The sequence below is a fragment of the Lissotriton vulgaris genome, chromosome 6 (assembly GCF_964263255.1).
Source record: "Lissotriton vulgaris chromosome 6, aLisVul1.2, whole genome shotgun sequence".
NCBI lineage: Eukaryota > Metazoa > Chordata > Amphibia > Caudata > Salamandridae > Lissotriton > Lissotriton vulgaris.
The window spans coordinates 491838606-491856601 of record NC_141694.1 but is presented as its reverse complement, the minus strand read 5'-3'; the positions used below and the strand labels follow the sequence as shown (position 1 = coordinate 491856601).

The following is a 17996-nucleotide window of genomic DNA, read 5'->3' as shown; positions in this document are numbered from 1 at the left end:
ATTTTAAAACTCCTAAATAATTGACTAATGTCTAAATAATTTAGGATAAATAGTGCTGACTGTTAAAATGTTGTGATTTACTTGAATAATTTTTCAAAACATTGAACTCCTTTTAATCACAATTATTCAACTGTTATAAATACGTTATTAATTGGTGTACATTCCTGAATATCTCCATTCACTTTTATAAAAGATGATATTGTAAATATTGGTAAAACAACAACAAACTTAAACATAATTTTATCCAGATCTTGTGAAAGATATCTGGGTCACTTCTTTGTCAAAATATATAAAAGTTACTTGTGGTTTTGTAATGATCTAGTACAACTTAATCAATCAATCAAATGTCGTCATATAGCACAACTTATCAACTATGAGGCGATCCAGGGAGTGGGCTAAGGGTCTCAGTTGAAGAGCCAGATCTTGAGTCCTTTTCTGAAGGACACCAATGAGGGTGATGTTCGATGGTGGAGGGGAAGAGCGTTCCAGGAGTTGGTGGAAGGTGGGAGAAGGATCATCCTCCAGTGCGGCAGTGGCGGATGCACGGTGTCTGTGCGAGAGCGAGAGGAGTGGAGGTTTCTGGGTGACTGGTGAAAGTTTAGGCGGTGGTTCATGTATGGTGGTCCTTGATTGTGGAGAGCTTTGTAGGTGTGGGTCAGAAATCTTGAAATGGCATCCATACTGGATGGGGAGCCAGCACATATCTCTCAGGTGCTGGGAGATATTGGTCCTTTTAGGCAAGTTGAGGATCAGTCTGGCTGCTGCATTCTGGATTGTCTGGAGTCTTCTCATGAGTTCGCTGGTGGTGCCTTCATAAAATGTGTTGCCATAGTGCACAACGCTGGTGATGAGGGCCTACATCACTGTTTTTCTGATGTTAGTGGGTAGCCATTTAAAAATTCTGCAGAGCATGCGCAGCATGTGGAAGCTGGCTGAGGAGGTGACGTTGATTTGTCTTTTCATGGAGAGTTTGCTGCCTAGGAAGAAGTTGAGGTTGCGGACGTGATCTTTCGGAGTGGGGGTGGGCCCAACGGTCATGTGGCTGCCGAAGAGCAGTACTTCGGTTTTGTCCATGTTGAGTTTCAGGTAGTTGTCTTTCATCCAGGCTGATATGTTCCTCATTCAGTTGTGAAATTTAGTTTTCATCATAGTGGGATCTGCTGAGAGTGAGGGGATGACCTGGGTGGCATCGGCACAGAAGATGATGTTGATGTTGTGGGCCCTAACGATGTCTGCTATTGGTGATGTTGAGTTTCAGGAAGTTGTCGTTCATCCAGGCTGAGATGTTCTTCATGTAGTTGTGAAAGTTGGTTTTCGTCATAGTGGGGTCTGCTGAGAGTGAGGGGGTGAGCTGGGTGTCTTCGGCATAGAAGATGATGATGATGTCATGGGCTCTAACGATGTCTGCTAGTGGTGTCATGTAGATGTCGAAGAGGCTGAACTATTAGACGTGCCTTGCGGGACACTGCAGATGGTGTGTTCAGGCTGTAAGTTGAAGGGAGGGAGAAAGATCATTTGTGAGCCCTCTTGTGCAGTTGGTTGATGAGTGTGTGGTGGGAGAAAGTGTCTAAGGCAGCGGAGAGGTCAAGAAGGATCATAGCACCTGAGCCTCTCTGTCGAGTAGGTTGGGGATGTCGACTGTCGGGGTGATCAGGGCTGTTTCGGTGCTGTGGTTGGCTCTAAATACTGATTGGGAGGTGTCTAAAAGGTTTTTTCTCTCCAGGTGTTCAATGAGTTGGAGGTTAATGGAATTCTCCAGGACTTTGGTGGGAAAAGAGAGCAGCGAGATGGGACAATAGTTCTGAAGGTCGCTGTGGTCTGCGAAGGGTTTATAGAGGAGAGGTTTACCTCCGATTGTTTCCAGGCTTCGGAGAATGTGGCAGTGGTGATGAATTTGTTGAGGATGGTGGTGAGCTGGTAGCTGATCTCATCACTTCCGAGGTTGAAGAGTGGGTGCTCCTGAGTGGATGGAGTACATTAGGTCCTTGGTGTTAGATGTGCTGAGTTGTTTCCATGTGGTGAGCGGATGATTGGGGGCCGTCTTCACAGGAGTGGGGATGCTGAGGAGGTCGGTGACTTGAGGAACAACGTTTCTGTAATGGTGGCTATCTTGCCATGGAAGTGATCTTGAAGAGAGTCGCAGAGTTCCTGTGAGGAAGGGATTGAGTTTTCTGGGGCCGATAGGCAGGTGAGCTCTCTGGTGATGGCGAAGAGTTCCTTGGTATGGTTGGCGTTTTGCGGATTTGAGGAGGTGGTGTTAGTTGTTGAGGGCAGACTTGAAGATGTCTTAATCACTGTTGTTTCTGCTGGCGTGACATTTTCTTTCCAGTTGTTTGCATGTTATGTTATATTTAGGGGATTTGTAGAGCAGATGGCGGCCCAAAGGCTTCCCAGCGCTAGGCATAAAACACGGTAGAGGCAGGAGGAGAGGAGGTTAGACGAACTTGTGGAACAACCAAGTCTTCAGTTTTTTCCTGAAGGTCGCTTCTGTAGCTAGGAATCTGACTTCCTGAGGAAGTGAATTCCATAGCCTGGGAGCCACGTGGGAAATGGATCTTCCCCCCCATCTGTGTTTCACTGAGCTGGCTCCTTTGGTGGGTCTGTTTGTTCTGGCTGGTTCTATACTGCTTGGTTCGGGTTGGTGGAGGTGTCAGGCTGGGAAAGGATAAAGGTGTTGGTCCATTAGTTTTGAGTGAGTTGGGTCCAGCTGTGATAAGGGGTGCTTTGACAGTTAGGAGGGGTGCAAGGGGATCCAATGATGGTAAAATGTACAATGTAATGGTTAGACCAGGTGAGTTCTCTGGTGAGGGTATATCTGATTCTGTTACTGGACACAAAGATGGGGTTCAGTATGTGTCAAGCTCTGTGTGTGGGGTCTGAGACCACCTGTATGAGGCCAATGTTGTCTATACATTCCAGGTGGTCAGTGTGGTTGGAGTCTGTGAGGTTATCAAGGTGAAAATGAAGGTCTTCCAGGAAGAGGAAATCTTCGGAATCAATGGCGAGCGGATGATGAGTTCTGTGATGGCATTTCTGTGGCTGTTTCTTGGGAGGTCGGTAAGCGAGGGTGCCTCTGATGGGGGTTTTGTCATGGGTATAAAGCTGGAAATTCAGGTGTTACATGAACGGCACAGTTTCATCTATGGTGCTCATACAGATGATTGCTTTCCTATGTACAATGGCGAATGCCACCTCTGTGTCTGTTGGTGTGGTAGCTGTGTTTCATCCGATGTCTGGGGCTGACGCGGGGTGAGCCAAGTCTCAGTGATGAAGGTCACGTCAGGGGCAATGATGGTAAAGGGTGTTTGCACAGCAATCTGGTATTGCTCAGAAGGCATCTGAGTTGATCCGGTGGGGTCTCAGCTGACGGGGACGACATAGTGTGGGATCCTGTGAGGGCTGTTGGTCCTGGAGTGGAGGTGCAGTGGAGACAGGTGAATGGTCCCGCTGTGGAGCGGGGAGATGCTAGGCAGTGATTGTTGTGTGTCTGGGGTCTAGGGCATAGAGATCAGCAGTGAAGTACCTGTGGGAATCCGGAAGGCCAGGGTTCCTGGGGTTGAGCGTGGGTTAGGCACAGACGGGATTGCTTTTAGTGCGCTGAGGCCTCCATCAAGTAGGTCCATGAACAGGCAATGGGGAGGCAAGGGCAGGAGAGTGGGAAGTCGGAGATTGGGAAAAACGGCAATCTGGGACAGCGGGAAAAAATGGGTGACAAGGCTCCTGGGGGCACTGGAGACCTTGAGGGGATAGCGGAACTGGGCCTGAAAGACTGTTTTACCAGCACTTATTGCTACTTGCTGGCTCTCAGGGCAGGTGTCCGGCAGCAGTCAGGAGGAGACGACTGACCTCGAAGGAGCTGTTCTGGACTTATTCAAGTAACGTAAAAGAAATTCTAAATGCTGTTTTATTTGCCATAAATTGAACATGTTATTGTTAACTTTTTAAAAGGACAATACCAAAAGTTAAACAATTTATGTAGGAGCTTTAACAAGCAATGCCATTTACCTTTAAACTGCTAAACAACATTTGCACTAATTATATGTCAACAGATAAGCTTGCATGTTATAAATTATTGTTTTATATTTTTTCCATCAGTAACATTTTGACATACCGTGCAATATTATCTCAGTACTTGTCATTGCTCATGACTTAACATAATAAATGCTAAGTCATTAATGAACACAATACACAATGTTTACAAAAACATAACATGCAGCTACATCATGTACAAAATGTAAGACTGCCATATACATACACTTGCACTTGCAAAGGATCTCACTGAAATTCTACATTGGCCTAGGCCTGTACCAACATCAGTCATCCATGGTTTATTTCAGTATACAGTGAAGATTCATGATGTGAAGAGTAAAGGAGAGTTTCAAGGTAAAGAGGAGTGGTTTTATAACAATCACATTGTACAGTATTTATCAATACTGCTAAACATTTATTGTTTTTCTGAATAGAAAGACCATGTTTTTCACTAGGCCATATAACACACCACTTATTGCAAGAGTAGGAGAAGGCACTAACCTTGATCTTGAGTGAACTAAAACGTTTCCTTTAGGAGACAGTGGTTACAAAATGTATTGTACATGCCTTGTAGATCAGTTAAAGCAACTATGTGATGAGCAAATGTTGTCTTGGCAAAGTACATGTGCACACAATTATTTGCAGTTTATCAGAGTTTGTATTTGTTGAAGTTTCACTGCCACAGATATTGTCCAATGACCTGTGTCTAATATTCATGCATGCTGCCCACACCTGTGCTGTTTTGAGATATTGTCAGCAACTTTGATAAAGATGGTACTTACCGGGAGTTGATTTGGACCCTGGTTTTTGGATGAGACCACGAGCTCTTATTACTTCCACTTCTAGTTGACCTTTTTTATCTACCATTCCAATTTGAATGTCACCTATAAAGAAAAGAATAATTATGTCTCCAATGCACTTAGTTACATTTCTTTTAGCAGTAATACATGATTATTTTGATAAGGGAAAGAATAGTTTTGTCCCCTTGATATACCTCTGTAAAAAAATTGTCCAGAGATTTTCGTTTTTGATTTCTGTTTTTGTATCATTAGAGAAGAAATTTAGCTTGAGCAGACATTGCTAACCCGGGTAACTTTTTCTGGCCAACATTTTTAAAAATGACAGATGAGATGGGTTGCAGTGATGATGTATTATTTTAGGAACCATGAGACCAATATATTTCATTTTGGTGTGAAAACATAGGTTTAATGGGTCAAGTAGTCTTATAGAGACAGAAAATAACTCCACGGAGCAATCCTTTCATCATTTTCCAAAATGGCGGCTTTATAATTAAGTCTTTTAGTTATCATATTGGTAATTTAATATTGTTTTTGTTTCAGGTTTTCCATTGATTCAAATTCATAAACATGAGCGACGCAAGTGGTAGCAGAGGATCTTTACCTCCTGGCAAAGTATTGCCAGCTACAAAATCTGAGGACTCCTTCAACAATGAAAAACGTGTTAAAGCTAACACCAACAGCGGCTGTCCAGAAGCGAGTTTGAAATGCTGCAGAAATACGGCAAGACGAAGTTCACAAAAGATTGAAAGTGATGGGTGAAGAGTATCACATTTTATATCATTGTAACAACAAGTGCTACAAGTCGTATACAATGGAAAAAACCTGAAAAATTGTCAAAAAATAGCAGAAACTAGTGAATCACAACAAGAATACTAGTATTCTAAGAAAGCAACGACTCCCAAGCCCAATGCCCATCCAATTAGAAGATCGATGGCTACCCCTCGTCCACCTCCAACAAATGATCAGAAAGCAGAGGGTCTTCAACGTGTTATCAGTGGTTTACCCAGAACAAGGACCAAAGGAATTGAAAAAAAGAACAAAGTACAGAGTATGTGAGTCTCAAAGAGCAAACATGCTTTTATCTGCAGCTAGTTTCTTCCAAGATTAAGTTTCTAGTCGAGCAGCTGATCTAAACAGCAAGGTGAATGTATTTGCAGTGGATGTGTATGCCCATTTGAATTGCATGCAAGCATACATTATAAAATATGAATGTACAATGAGAACCCAGCAGCAACGTAACCGCCAGTCTTAAGTTAAGTTTCCACTCTTTGAAAAAGCAAATAAAGTTTTAAAGCCACTCTTGAGTGCTGCCTACGGGTTCACACTCATTGAGATTAGAGAAATAATGGTCAACATTGATGAAACTGCATTGATCAACAGTAATGAAATTAAGATGTTTCTGGTTAGAATGTACAATGCCAGAATTCATTTTTGTCAATCTAACAAAAAGAATGAGCCACTTATGGTGTTGTCAGCTGATTTGACCCCTGAAGGTCTTGCTGCCAAAATAAGATCATAGGATGTAGTAAAATCACTAGGTACTCTTTCAATAAATGTCCTGAAAGATTTAGATTTTGGACCTAATCATATATTTTGTAATGCCCCAGAGCTCCGCAAATCATGGGAGTCAACAAGAATGCATGATGTTGTCTTAACATTTTTTACACCATTGTTTGATATCAGCAAAGCAAAACTATTACAATGTAAATTTCTTGAGTTTGGAACAGAAGCCGAAAACATTGATGGTGGCTTTGAGGATATAAGAGAAGGAGTGAAAGACAATCCCATGAACTGACAGGCTTATACTGTGCAAATGTACTGTACTTTCCAAATCATGTTTTATGAATTACATCATGTGGCATAGACGGTACACCTATTGGAGCTGAAATCTATGGATGCAAAACTGTCCAGTCAGTATTGAGGGGAACTCATTATGTTTGTTTGTTACAGGTTGTGCTCATCAAATCTGAAGCTATAGAACATTGCATTGGAATGTTTCCTGGAACAAGAATGAACAATTAGGTTGTGCGTATCTTATCTCAGAAGTGAACAGGGCACACGGTGCACTTTATTCAAAAGACATAATGCAAAGCAAGGTAATGTTCAATACACTCGGTTCAAAATCAAAAAACCTTAAAACTAAGTTTGTAGATTTTTTCAAAAACTGTGAAGAAAAATCAGAACTTTGCAATGTACTAGGGGAGTGTTTTATACATGAAAGCTCTAGTGAAAATCTTGATACATGCTGATTGGGAAGGTGTATGGTGGCTGAACGTGAAGACACTGATTATTGTGTTTTGTTAATACAATTGCATAAACTACCTGAGATATGGATCCTGGTATTTGGAAAGAGTTGAAAAGCTAGAAGTGGAAAAACATATCTCTACAGAAAATTCATCCAAACACATTTTGTGGTGAAAGACAGAGAGGGAAGGTGCAATTCTGTGGCTCCAGATATGAAACTGGAACAGACAATGCCTAGATCACAGAAAAACTCGAAGGGAATTATTGGTCAGACAAGTAAAAGTGATTGTGTTGCCCAATGGCAGCTAGTTTACCATGAAGTCATTTCTATTTGCACTGTTTTCAGAGTGATGACAAATTTAAAATGAATGGACCATCGAGAAACTGTTCCTCACCCCGAATTTGTGGAAAAGAGAGGGGAACAATCTAATAAAAATGTTGATAGCCTTCTTCATTTCATGCATCAACAAAGAAACCCCTTTGAAAATACTGAGTCTGTGCAAGTACACAACTATGTGACCAAACAATATGTAGATATGGATATAAAAGCACCTTTACTAGATGTCTTGGAACATGGATCAAAACTATACGCAGAACTGAAGCAGGAGAGATTTGTATTGAAAGAGAAAAAGCTGTTTGGCATAATCACTAAAGCTATACTTCCAAACTTTAATTGCCATAGTAAAAGTTTCTTCCAACCAGCCACTACAAAACAGGTTACAAAAAACAACTTTCGCAAGCACATAAAGAGATGGATGTAGCAAAAGAAAGGTGTGAATTTATCAATGACATTCTGTTGCGTGAACTTCTTCCGACAAAATCATTATTTGATGGAGATGCTGCAACCAAACCAGTGAAGCACAAACTCATACAACAGCTCAAAAAGAAAAGCTTCACCTAAAAAATTTCTATTCGAAAAAGTGTCCTCATTAAAACTGCTGTTATCGAGGGCTATATGCCACAATTACGTATGGTTAAGCTTTCATCCATGGAGAACTTTGGAGAGGTCATTCAGACCTTTTAAAAACTGCACATTGTCTTTGACAGTTATCTTGAACTATCTGTCAAAGAATGTGGGAGAATCAGGCAAATGTCTACAAGCGTAACAATTCACCTTGCCTGCATCAAAAGTGTGACACTGATACTTGATGAATTCTGGTCATCAACATTGAACAAGATGAACTTGGAGATGTTAACTCGCCAAAACATTGCTGATGCTTCAGTGAACACTGATTTTCCAATTATTGCAAGTGGAATGATTGTCAATGAAGAGCTGGTGCCTGCATAGATATATTCAAAAGGTACAAGCCATATTAATCAAGAACTTAACAGCAAATTGGAGGAAGCTGACCTTTGTGTTGTGCCACATGTTGAGTGGGCTGTCCGAAATGGTTCCAATCAAGTCATTGAACTGCAAATGATCCAGATGTTTTTGTGCTACTTGAGTTTAGACATAAGTCAAAGATTGTCTACGTTATGGATACATAATGGAACAGGCAACAAAAGCTAGTTAATCCCACTTCATATTCTGAACAAGAAACTTGAATCAGAGTTGACCAGTGTTCTTATCGAGACACATATTCTTAAGGTGATGACAATATGAGCAACATTGGAACAATGCTTGGAGCTTTAACTGCTGAACCTATGAAGTTTCTCAGAGGATTTGCTGAGACAAATAACTAATTTGACGTTAAAGACGCAGAAAAATACCTTGTGCATGTGTGGAAAATTAGTTCGCATTGTCACATATTTGATGATCCTTGGTACAGTGAGTTCAAGAGTTCAGTCCCGCTAAGTGACTTCAACCCATGTTATATTCAGTGCATGGACAAATTAAACAAGCATTCTACTTGAACAGCAGTTAAGAAATGTTTTGGATCATGCATATGTAGAGAAAGATCTATGTGCATTTGGTTGGAAAGATATTGATGAGGTGCTAAAACCTACGAAATTTCCAAAGACTCTACCCACAGAACTTACATGTACATGTACTTGCAAAACCTGTGCTACATGCTCTTCACAAATGTTCAAAATTCTGCAAATGTACCACGAACGAATGCGGAAACAAATAAATAAAGTGAACTATGAAAATGTGTCTAAAACAGGAGTGATAAACATGCCTGTTCATGTTTAGATCATAAACATTGTTTGGTGTTTACATAAAAGGATTATAAACGATTATTATGTGTTTAATTTCGATATATGTCTCTTCTTCCTCTATTATAGCGTCCATATTGGAAAATGATACAAGTGTTGATCCGAGGAGTTATTTTCTGTCTCTATAAGACTACTTGAACCCCAAAACCTATGTTTTGAAACAAAAATGAAGTATATAGGCCTCATGGTTCCCGAAATATTACATTATCACTGCTACACATCTGACATTTTTAAAAATATTGTCCAGAAATATTTGGCCCCAACTAGCAATGTTTACCCAAGCCAAATTATTAATCTAATGATCCAAAAACACAAATCAAATCTTTCTTTGAGCCAGGGTGTGGTCCCTTCGGCTTGGAAACAGGCTATGGTCATTCCCCTCATCAAGAAGCCTGGTCTGGACCCAGAGGTTTTGGCCAATTATAGACCTATCTCTCTCCTCCCTGCATTGGCTAAGACCCTGGAGAAGCACGTGCATAATGTGCTTTCTAATTTTCTGGAATCACACGACCTGCTTCATTCCACTCAATCGGGTTTTCGTCCTAATCTCAGCACTGAGACGGCGCTACTAGAGGTGTCTGAGGCCATCAAGGAGACGCTGGACGTGGGTGGTAGAGCCATGTTGATCATGCTCGATTTGTCGGCGGCCTTCGACACCGTCCCCCATGAGGATCTGCTTGTCAGACTTCATGAGATTGGTCTCAGGGGGACGGTGCTCAGATGGTTTACATCTTTTCTGGCCGGCCGCCGACAAACGGTCTGGGCCCCCTCGTGCTCTGCTGAGATGCCGCCATTGGGAGTCGGAGTCCCGCAGGGCTCGGTATTGAGCCTGACTCTTTTTAACATTTTCATGACCCCTCTGGCGGCTCTGGCTGAGTCCTTCGGGGCCCAGATCGTATCCTACGCGGATGACACCCAGGTGCTCTTTACCTGTCGGAAAGGAGAGGATTTTGATGGAGAGAGTATCCGTGAGTGCCTTAGGGCTGTTTTCAACTGGCTCCAACTGAACAGCCTCAAGTGCAACTCAGATAAATCGGAGGTGCTCTTCTTCGGTTGTCAATCCGATCCGGACTGGCAGGTATGGTGGCCTGCTGACATGTCTCCTCCGGGGCGATCGTCTCAGTTAGCTAAGAACTTGGGGATTAAAATCGACAATGGCCTGACTTTAAGATCCCAGATCCTCGCCCTCACTGGCACCTGCTTTGGCCTGCTCCGTATGCTTCGGAAGTTTTTTCCTCTCCTCTCTGACGACCACAGGAGGACTACAGTACAGGCCTTGATTGGTTCAAGACTGGACTATTCCAACGTCCTATATCTTGGCCTGCCGGAATATCTCCTGCAATGGCTGCAGGTGGTCCAGAACGCGGCAGCGCGTGCCATTTTTTGCCTGCATAGGCGTGTCAGAGCTTCTGGCTTGTTGCAGTCGCTTCACTGGCTGCCTATCCGACAGCGGATAGTTTTCAAAGCCTTAACTCTTGCACACAAGGCCTTCTATGCCACAGGGGCTAAATATCTTCAGAAGAGGCTTGTCTCTTATCGTCCTTCCCGATCTCTGAGGTCAGAGTCGCTGTTCCTTGCCATCGTCCCGCGTGTGAGGAAGGCTCGTATGGGAGGTCGTTCCTTTATGCTCCGGGCTCCACAGCTTTGGAATTCCCTACCCCTTGCACTACGTAGCACCCCAAATTTGTTGGCTTTTAGGAAGGGCCTGAAAACTTGGCTTTTTGCGTCCTAGATTTCTGTATTTTGCTGACCCTGTTTCTTTTAATCTGTGTGTTGTGTTTGTCTTTTTCAGGCTGTCAATAAAGCGCCGGGACACTCTTGAGTAGCCGAGCGCTATAAAAGACACAAAATAACATAACATAACAAAAATGAAAATGTCCTGATAACAATTTTTTTAAGGAGGTATATCTGGTGGCCGGTAATAAAACAAGAAATGTATAGGATAAGAGTCCCCAGGAGGATTAGCCTTCAATAGGTATTTTAGCTCAAATTAACTTCACATTATCACATGTTTAACACTAAATAATCAGAATAGTCTTCAATTAATTCCAGAATGTTTGTCACAACTTAAAACTGAAAGTAAAAATTACTTATCTTCGGTAACGCTATATTTAGTAGATACACAGTCAAGCCGCAGATTCCTTGACTTTGAATTCTCCCCAGGTGCCAGACTGGATCCGGAGATTTTTGCAGCAGTAGCTCTGCCAGGGGACAACGTCGTAATGCTCCTTAGTGACGTCGTCTCCGGATATAAAGTCAGTGGAGTCATATAAGTCCTGTACGGTGCGCGGATGTCAGTTTCTTCTATGAAACCTTCCATGCCAGAACACAGAGCCACTATAGAAACTGGTTGTGGAAACAGTGTGCCCAAAAAGTTTTACAACAGTGTGTCCAAAATGATTTACAAATCTTTGAAACATTAATAAAAAAGAAACATCCAATGGTATGCTAATTCCAGGCATGGATGATTTTAAAGAAACCTTCAAATAAAATCAATGATACACAGGGGTACATGAAACCCTGAACCCTGGTGAACACTTTCCATATGAGGGAAGATACCATACACTCTACAGACCATTCAACAATGGTAATAAACACTCTACAGACCATTCATCAATAGCCAAACACAACCTACAACAACAACACCAGACTGCTTGTTGAACTATGCCATTATGTGATATATTGACAATACGTCAAGCTGTAAAAACACAAATAAGACTTTCATAGAAAGAACAAATAAATTAACACTGCTCACTGGTGTGTCATCCAGAGTGATCCCACTTTACCAACCACCCACATTGAGAAATGGATGGTTTTCTAACATCTAAACAAAAACTAAGTGGCCAGACCAAACGGTGTGTCTAGCCCCAACATACATTGGCATAGTAATGACTGGTATATAAACCCAGTACTGAAAATATATAACTTTTGCCTCATAGGTTATTCGCAGAGCGGGAAGGATGGGCAGGGCGTTAAGGAATCTGCGGCTAGACTGTGTCTCTAATATATTATTGAAGGTACTTTTACATATAATAGAGACATCTAGCCACAGATTCCTTTACTTTGAATTAAATACCCTAGCTATACCCCACTGGAGGAGGGTCTGCGAACTAATCCTACAAAAGCTCTCAAAGAGAACGAGCTGGTTAAAACTAACAACTGACCAAATGTATGTAGGAATAGCAGAACAAGAGCTTGTCTCTTAATAGACTCTATGATCACTGTCACAGAACATTTGAATAAAAAGCAACCTTACACTTCTGAGAAAATCGGCCCTAGAAGGAAAAGGGTTGAAAACTCCTGAAGAACCATCTGTCAGGAGACAGACATTAACCCTTGTCCCCAAAAGGGGCAAAAACTTGATGACCAAAAAGGGCAAAAACATGATAAACATCATATAATCTGTATTGTTAATAACCATAAAGAATAAGAAAAAGAACTGTCCTAATAAAATCCAAAATAGGACTTTCAGAACTCATTTTCCCAAGGTAAAAATAAAGGACAATACCTCCTTGTTTATATAGTTTAGTATGGACAAAATGAATATTCCTATTTATCCTATGCAACAATTGCATAACATCCTACCACAAAGATTCTTATATAGACACAAATATATATACAACTTCAATGTGTCACCAGATACTCCGATTGACCGAGCAATTCACAGAATTACACTGGCCAATAACTACTGCCAGAACGCATCTTTGATTAAAATCTTTTTCTTTTCACCCCCTTTTTTTAGAAACAAATATAAGTAACACTTATAATACAGTCAAGTTTGCCCTGTATACATAAGAACTAATTAGAACTGAGAAACCAGTACCAAAAAGTGTTTTACAATAATACTGAAAAAGGTAACACTCTTAAAAGTGCAATTCCTAATATCTTATCAAATAAATCCTTGTCAACAGGTACATAAGACACCTGTAATACAAGACAACATATGAAACACACCAGCACTTGTTATCCTGTATACACCGTATACCCAAAGACCACTCTGAAAAGAGAGGTTTGGTAAAATTACCTAACCCAGAGAAAAAAGGGTGTAATACGTCTCCAATACAACACCATAGGTGATTTGCCATAAGAAAATGTTATCTGTCAAATGGTGGTCTAAAGAATTGGCACCACAAGAAACAACAGTCACGCTCACAAGATGAGAAAGGCTGAAACCAACAAATACATTCTCTCCAGAGGACAAGCAATGTGGATCAGACAGACCCAGATATATCAAGATCAAAAGAAAACAAAAATCCAATTATAAAATAATCTACAAGACTTACATGGAGGACCAAATAAATGTAGGTCTTGCAACAAGTTGGATCAACCAATGCATCACAAACCTTTGGCTGCCAACTTACTACACCACAAAGTGGCGCTCGGATTGGGATTTCCTGCATTTGAGGAAATATTAATGTCTACACTAGACACTGTTATTTTACCCTAAAGGAAGAACTCACAAGCAAATAGCATCCAAAAGCATGCTAAGTATATACTTAGAACTAGAGCAACATTCCAACTTGCCCAATCTCTTCAAAGAATTGAAGCACTTTTAATAAATGTAGTCTACTCAAGAAGGGAAAACAAACTGACTAAATACAATGGTTAATGTAACAGAACTCCCCGAGAGGGTATTACAAGAGGAAAAAAGTGGTTATTAGCTCACTACCACTGTACTTAAGAGAACCTAAAGTGAAGTCCAAGAAGGACTAAACTGTATATCAGAGAAATACATAGTATAGAAATAGACTATCAAAGTAGTATTTCTGAAGAGCTATATAATAGCTCTATATACATAGAATAAGCCACATACCCAATAAGGGGTATAACCTCTTGAGACAAGGCTCTTTTTTAGAGTAAAACAAAAGAATAACCCAGCTACACAGCTGTAAATACCATCCAGAGATTAAAAAAGACAAATCCTGAGACAATTCTTCTTATTGTATTCAAAAAGCAGTGCTTAACACTTCAACACTACAAGACATAGAAGAGGGTAAGATAACCGATGTCGTAATGTCTCCAGGTACAGAGTCAAGGTCCTCGACCGGTGCCGAAGCCGAACCCGCACCCGCCAGCGTGCTTCAAATCAGATTCCCTTCAGCCTCTTTGGGGCCCGAAGGCGCACCACGGGAAGGTGTAGACCCAAAGAAGAATTGAAGAGCAATCAGTGGTGGCTGGTGACATTTGAAAGTGATGAGGCGTAAAAGTTGGGGATGAGTGTTACATTGCAAGCAATTCAGACAAAAGTGGTCTGGGCAAGATCCCCACACACCCGAAAAATGTTGATAAAAAAAGGAGTGGCAATTGTTGCATTCTAAAGCAAATTTAGAAAAGCAAGGTGTATAAAGCAGTTGTGAACACGTAGTATTGAAATATTTAAACACAAATATTTAAACACATTAAAAACTGCCCCATAATGTCTGGTGGTCCAGTTTGTACTGTTAAGTCTTCTGATATTACCACAAGCATTGTGGTAATAAAACACATGTGTGCACTCTCTCCTACCGTAGAATTGCAGATCCCAGCTAATGAGAGTACCCATTTGCTCCTGAGAAGTGGTGGTACCCTCCCATTGAATTTATGGGAGCAGGTACTTTCCCTTTCATGTTTTTGAGGTGCATATACTGGGTACTGGGTATACCTGTCCATTTAAAGCACTAACTCTCCCATTTACAAACGTTGGCTCCCCCTTTAAAAAAAATATTTGATTAAGTAATGGGACAACTTTTATTCTGGTACCCTTTCCCCAGGCCTATTTTCTGTCCAGGTCCAACCCTGTGTGCTGCCATTATCCTTGGGGAGTGAAAGACATGAGATTTACCCAGGATGAGCACCCATCATGAATCCAAGCTCTAAATTGTGACACCATGTTAGAAAGGGTCAGTTCCTGAAGTTCATATAAGTCAGAATATGATTTAATGGAAAGAGGGCAAAGCTCATTTTGTGCCCACAGCACTCCTGCCAACATAAATGCCACATCCGCAACTTGTGGGATAAACAGGGAAAACTAGGGGGCCCAAAGAAGGGAGAGAGCATTTTTAAGGGTAGGTCTCCAGGAGGAATTTAGTTGCCCTGACAGCTTCCTACCTTTCCTGACTGTAATTAATATTTGCAGCAGGTAGCCTTGGCCTGCCGGTGATCTACTATCATGCACATTTATTTCCTGAAACAAATCATGATAACTTCTCGTTGTTCGGTAAATACTGCCAGCTTTAACAACATTTAATTGCCTAGGACGAGAAGTCTTCATGATTCATTTGAAAAATAAGTGTGGCTTAGATATGAACTTCTCCTCCGTTAGCGTGCAAGAAACGCATGAAATAAGTTGCCCAATGAGAGCGCGGTTACTCAAGGGGCCAACTGCCTGTATACCGGTCTGAGATTACCGTAATACCTTTCCCCTTTATTCGTCATGAAAGGGCTGATGCAGTCTGTGGTTACCACGAAGGTTGCGTCAGTGCTCAGTCACTGGGTTTGGAGATATGTCTCCCTCACCCTGTCCGTGACTGACTTACTACAGTTTCTGGGCAGTTGCACAAGCCGTTGCCAGTAGCGGCATGGAGAAGAGGGCAGAGCAGGCAGAGAATTGGCCAAGCGCTTATCAGCCGCTAACCGGAACCAGGACAGGCCAATGTGACGTGTTGCCATAGAAGCCTTCTCTGAGTTTCACCCCGTCTCAACAGACACCTGTAATGGTCAAAGGCCAGATAATTGTGGGCTTAGCCTCCAAGTCCCTGCCTGGCGAACGAGTGGCTCCTCGCAGGGTCACATGACACACTATATTTTAAGCCATCACTAGGAATATGTAGTCAATTTTAAGCCACAAATAAGTTAAGAATAAACCACGTTTTTTAAGACTGTTAGATTCAATCCCATTTTCTAGAAGCGGTGCCCACTGACTGCATCACAGGATAGAGAGACAAGCTAACTCATGGCCCCTTAATTGTTGATGAAAAGATTTGCCGCTTTCAAGGTGTCCCTCGGATACACGACAGTTCTCATTCTTAGTTCGCAAGCCGGCTTCCCCGGTCACAAGGTGCGCACCTTGTACCACATTACCACCTCGGGTTTTTATCCCAATACAATAGTCGGTTAACCTCCAAGGCTGTGATGCAGTGATAAAATACCGGGAGAAAGGGATAGCTGGAATCCAATACTATGAACAAGGGAGACGTGCCTGCTCCAGGACTGACGCCATCCAAAAAACTTAATTCATGATTTTTCTGCAAAAATACAAACCTTCATTGAGATAGGTACACCTTGCTCTTTTACTTGATCATAACATATTTTCAGTTTCATTTGCCATATTGCAGCAGTACCCCGAAAATGTTGTTTAAACTTCCAGGCACCTTCCAGGTTACTTCCAGGTTACTACCCCATAGCATTGATCATTTATTTAAACACAATGAAGAAATATGGGGATTCGTCTAATGACTGTGTTAAAAAAAACATACGTGGTTTCATCAGAACTCCGTCGAAGAAGACAATGACTGCACAGGCACGAGTCACGAGGTCTGAGTCGCAAAGTCTATGCCTACGTTCACTCTCCTCGTGACTCTGGTGTTGTTGTTGTGGCAGTCCACCCCAGGGCGCGGTGACGTCCCCACAGCGGCCAACGCCGGCCAATCACCACTACATGGTTGCCAATGGCCACATGTAATTGGCCATACAATGCGGCAGGCTGAGCACAGCCTGCCAACCACCCACGCGCGGCAGCACCACCATCCTCGTGCGCGGTACAGCCAATCTTGCCGCAGCATTCACATCGCCACTGCGCCAGGATTGGCTAAAGAGCAGGGCTAATACTGCCCATAATGAGACCCGGCTCCCCCGGGTCTCTACCTGTGTGAGTGCTAGGGGAGGAGGAGGTGGGAAGGGGTTGCTGCGTGTGTGCCTATGCGTGGGCAAGTCATAAAAATGACTTGTCCTAAATGCGCACACTGCTGCTGCCCTCCCTGCCACGCTGCTATCACAGTCCCACGCTGCCAGCCTGCCACTCACTGCCTCAGGCCCGCCCCCCACACACCCTTCCGCGATCGCGATGACGTCACTATTGTGACTCCGACCTCAAATCATTATGAAGTGTCGGGCTGTTGTTGTATTGTGCCCTGCGCTCATAATTTTACTTTTTGGTGCGCAGTGTCAGTGACGGTCGTCCATGGCTAGTGGGACAACGCCCCAACGCCCCCAATGGACGAACCGCCACTGAGAGCAATACAATATGGCTGCATCTGGGTCATAGTCGCCCCAGCTCCAGGATAAGAAGGGAGGCTCGGGGTCGACTCCTGCGCTATATCGTCCAGTAAGGAACAGGAGGAACCAGCAACAACATCACAACTTTGTGAGGCCAAAGACTTCCGTGACCTCGATCCCTTCCGATGGGATTTCCGTGACTTGGATGAGCGATGCCACAGGAACGACTCCTTGAATGGCCCCACGCGGGAAATTCAGAGCGGGAAAGAGATCGACATCGTCTAGACTCCGAGGGGGGAGCCGCGTGGTCCGCAACTTCATCCGCCTTTCCCGTACCATCTTAGGCTTCAACCTCTTACAGGCATCGTACTCCTCAGAGTCATGGTGCTCTCCTTAGTACCACATACAGATGGAATGGGGATCCATCTGTCGAGTATAGGTCTTGCACATCTTAAAACCGGACGGCACAGGCACACTGTTCCGAGACGCAAAAAGGCATCAAAGTAGGCCAAAAACGGAAGGCCTGTGGAACCTTTTCTACGGATCTGCGTTGCAGCATGGAAAAGAAGAAAC

General features: G+C 42.7%; 1 protein-coding gene across 15 annotated transcripts in view; it reads right to left on the bottom strand.

The window, feature by feature from the left end:
* Nucleotides 1-17996, bottom strand: part of RIMS1 (regulating synaptic membrane exocytosis 1) — a 1970833-nt gene that overhangs the window by 50993 nt on the left and 1901844 nt on the right. For all 15 annotated transcript variants that reach the window (XM_086926498.1, XM_086926484.1, XM_086926488.1 and 12 more), the window contains one exon: nt 4812-4913. In XM_086926498.1, the coding sequence (XP_086782624.1) occupies nt 4812-4913 (102 nt within the window). The remainder of the gene's footprint in view (nt 1-4811; nt 4914-17996) is intronic.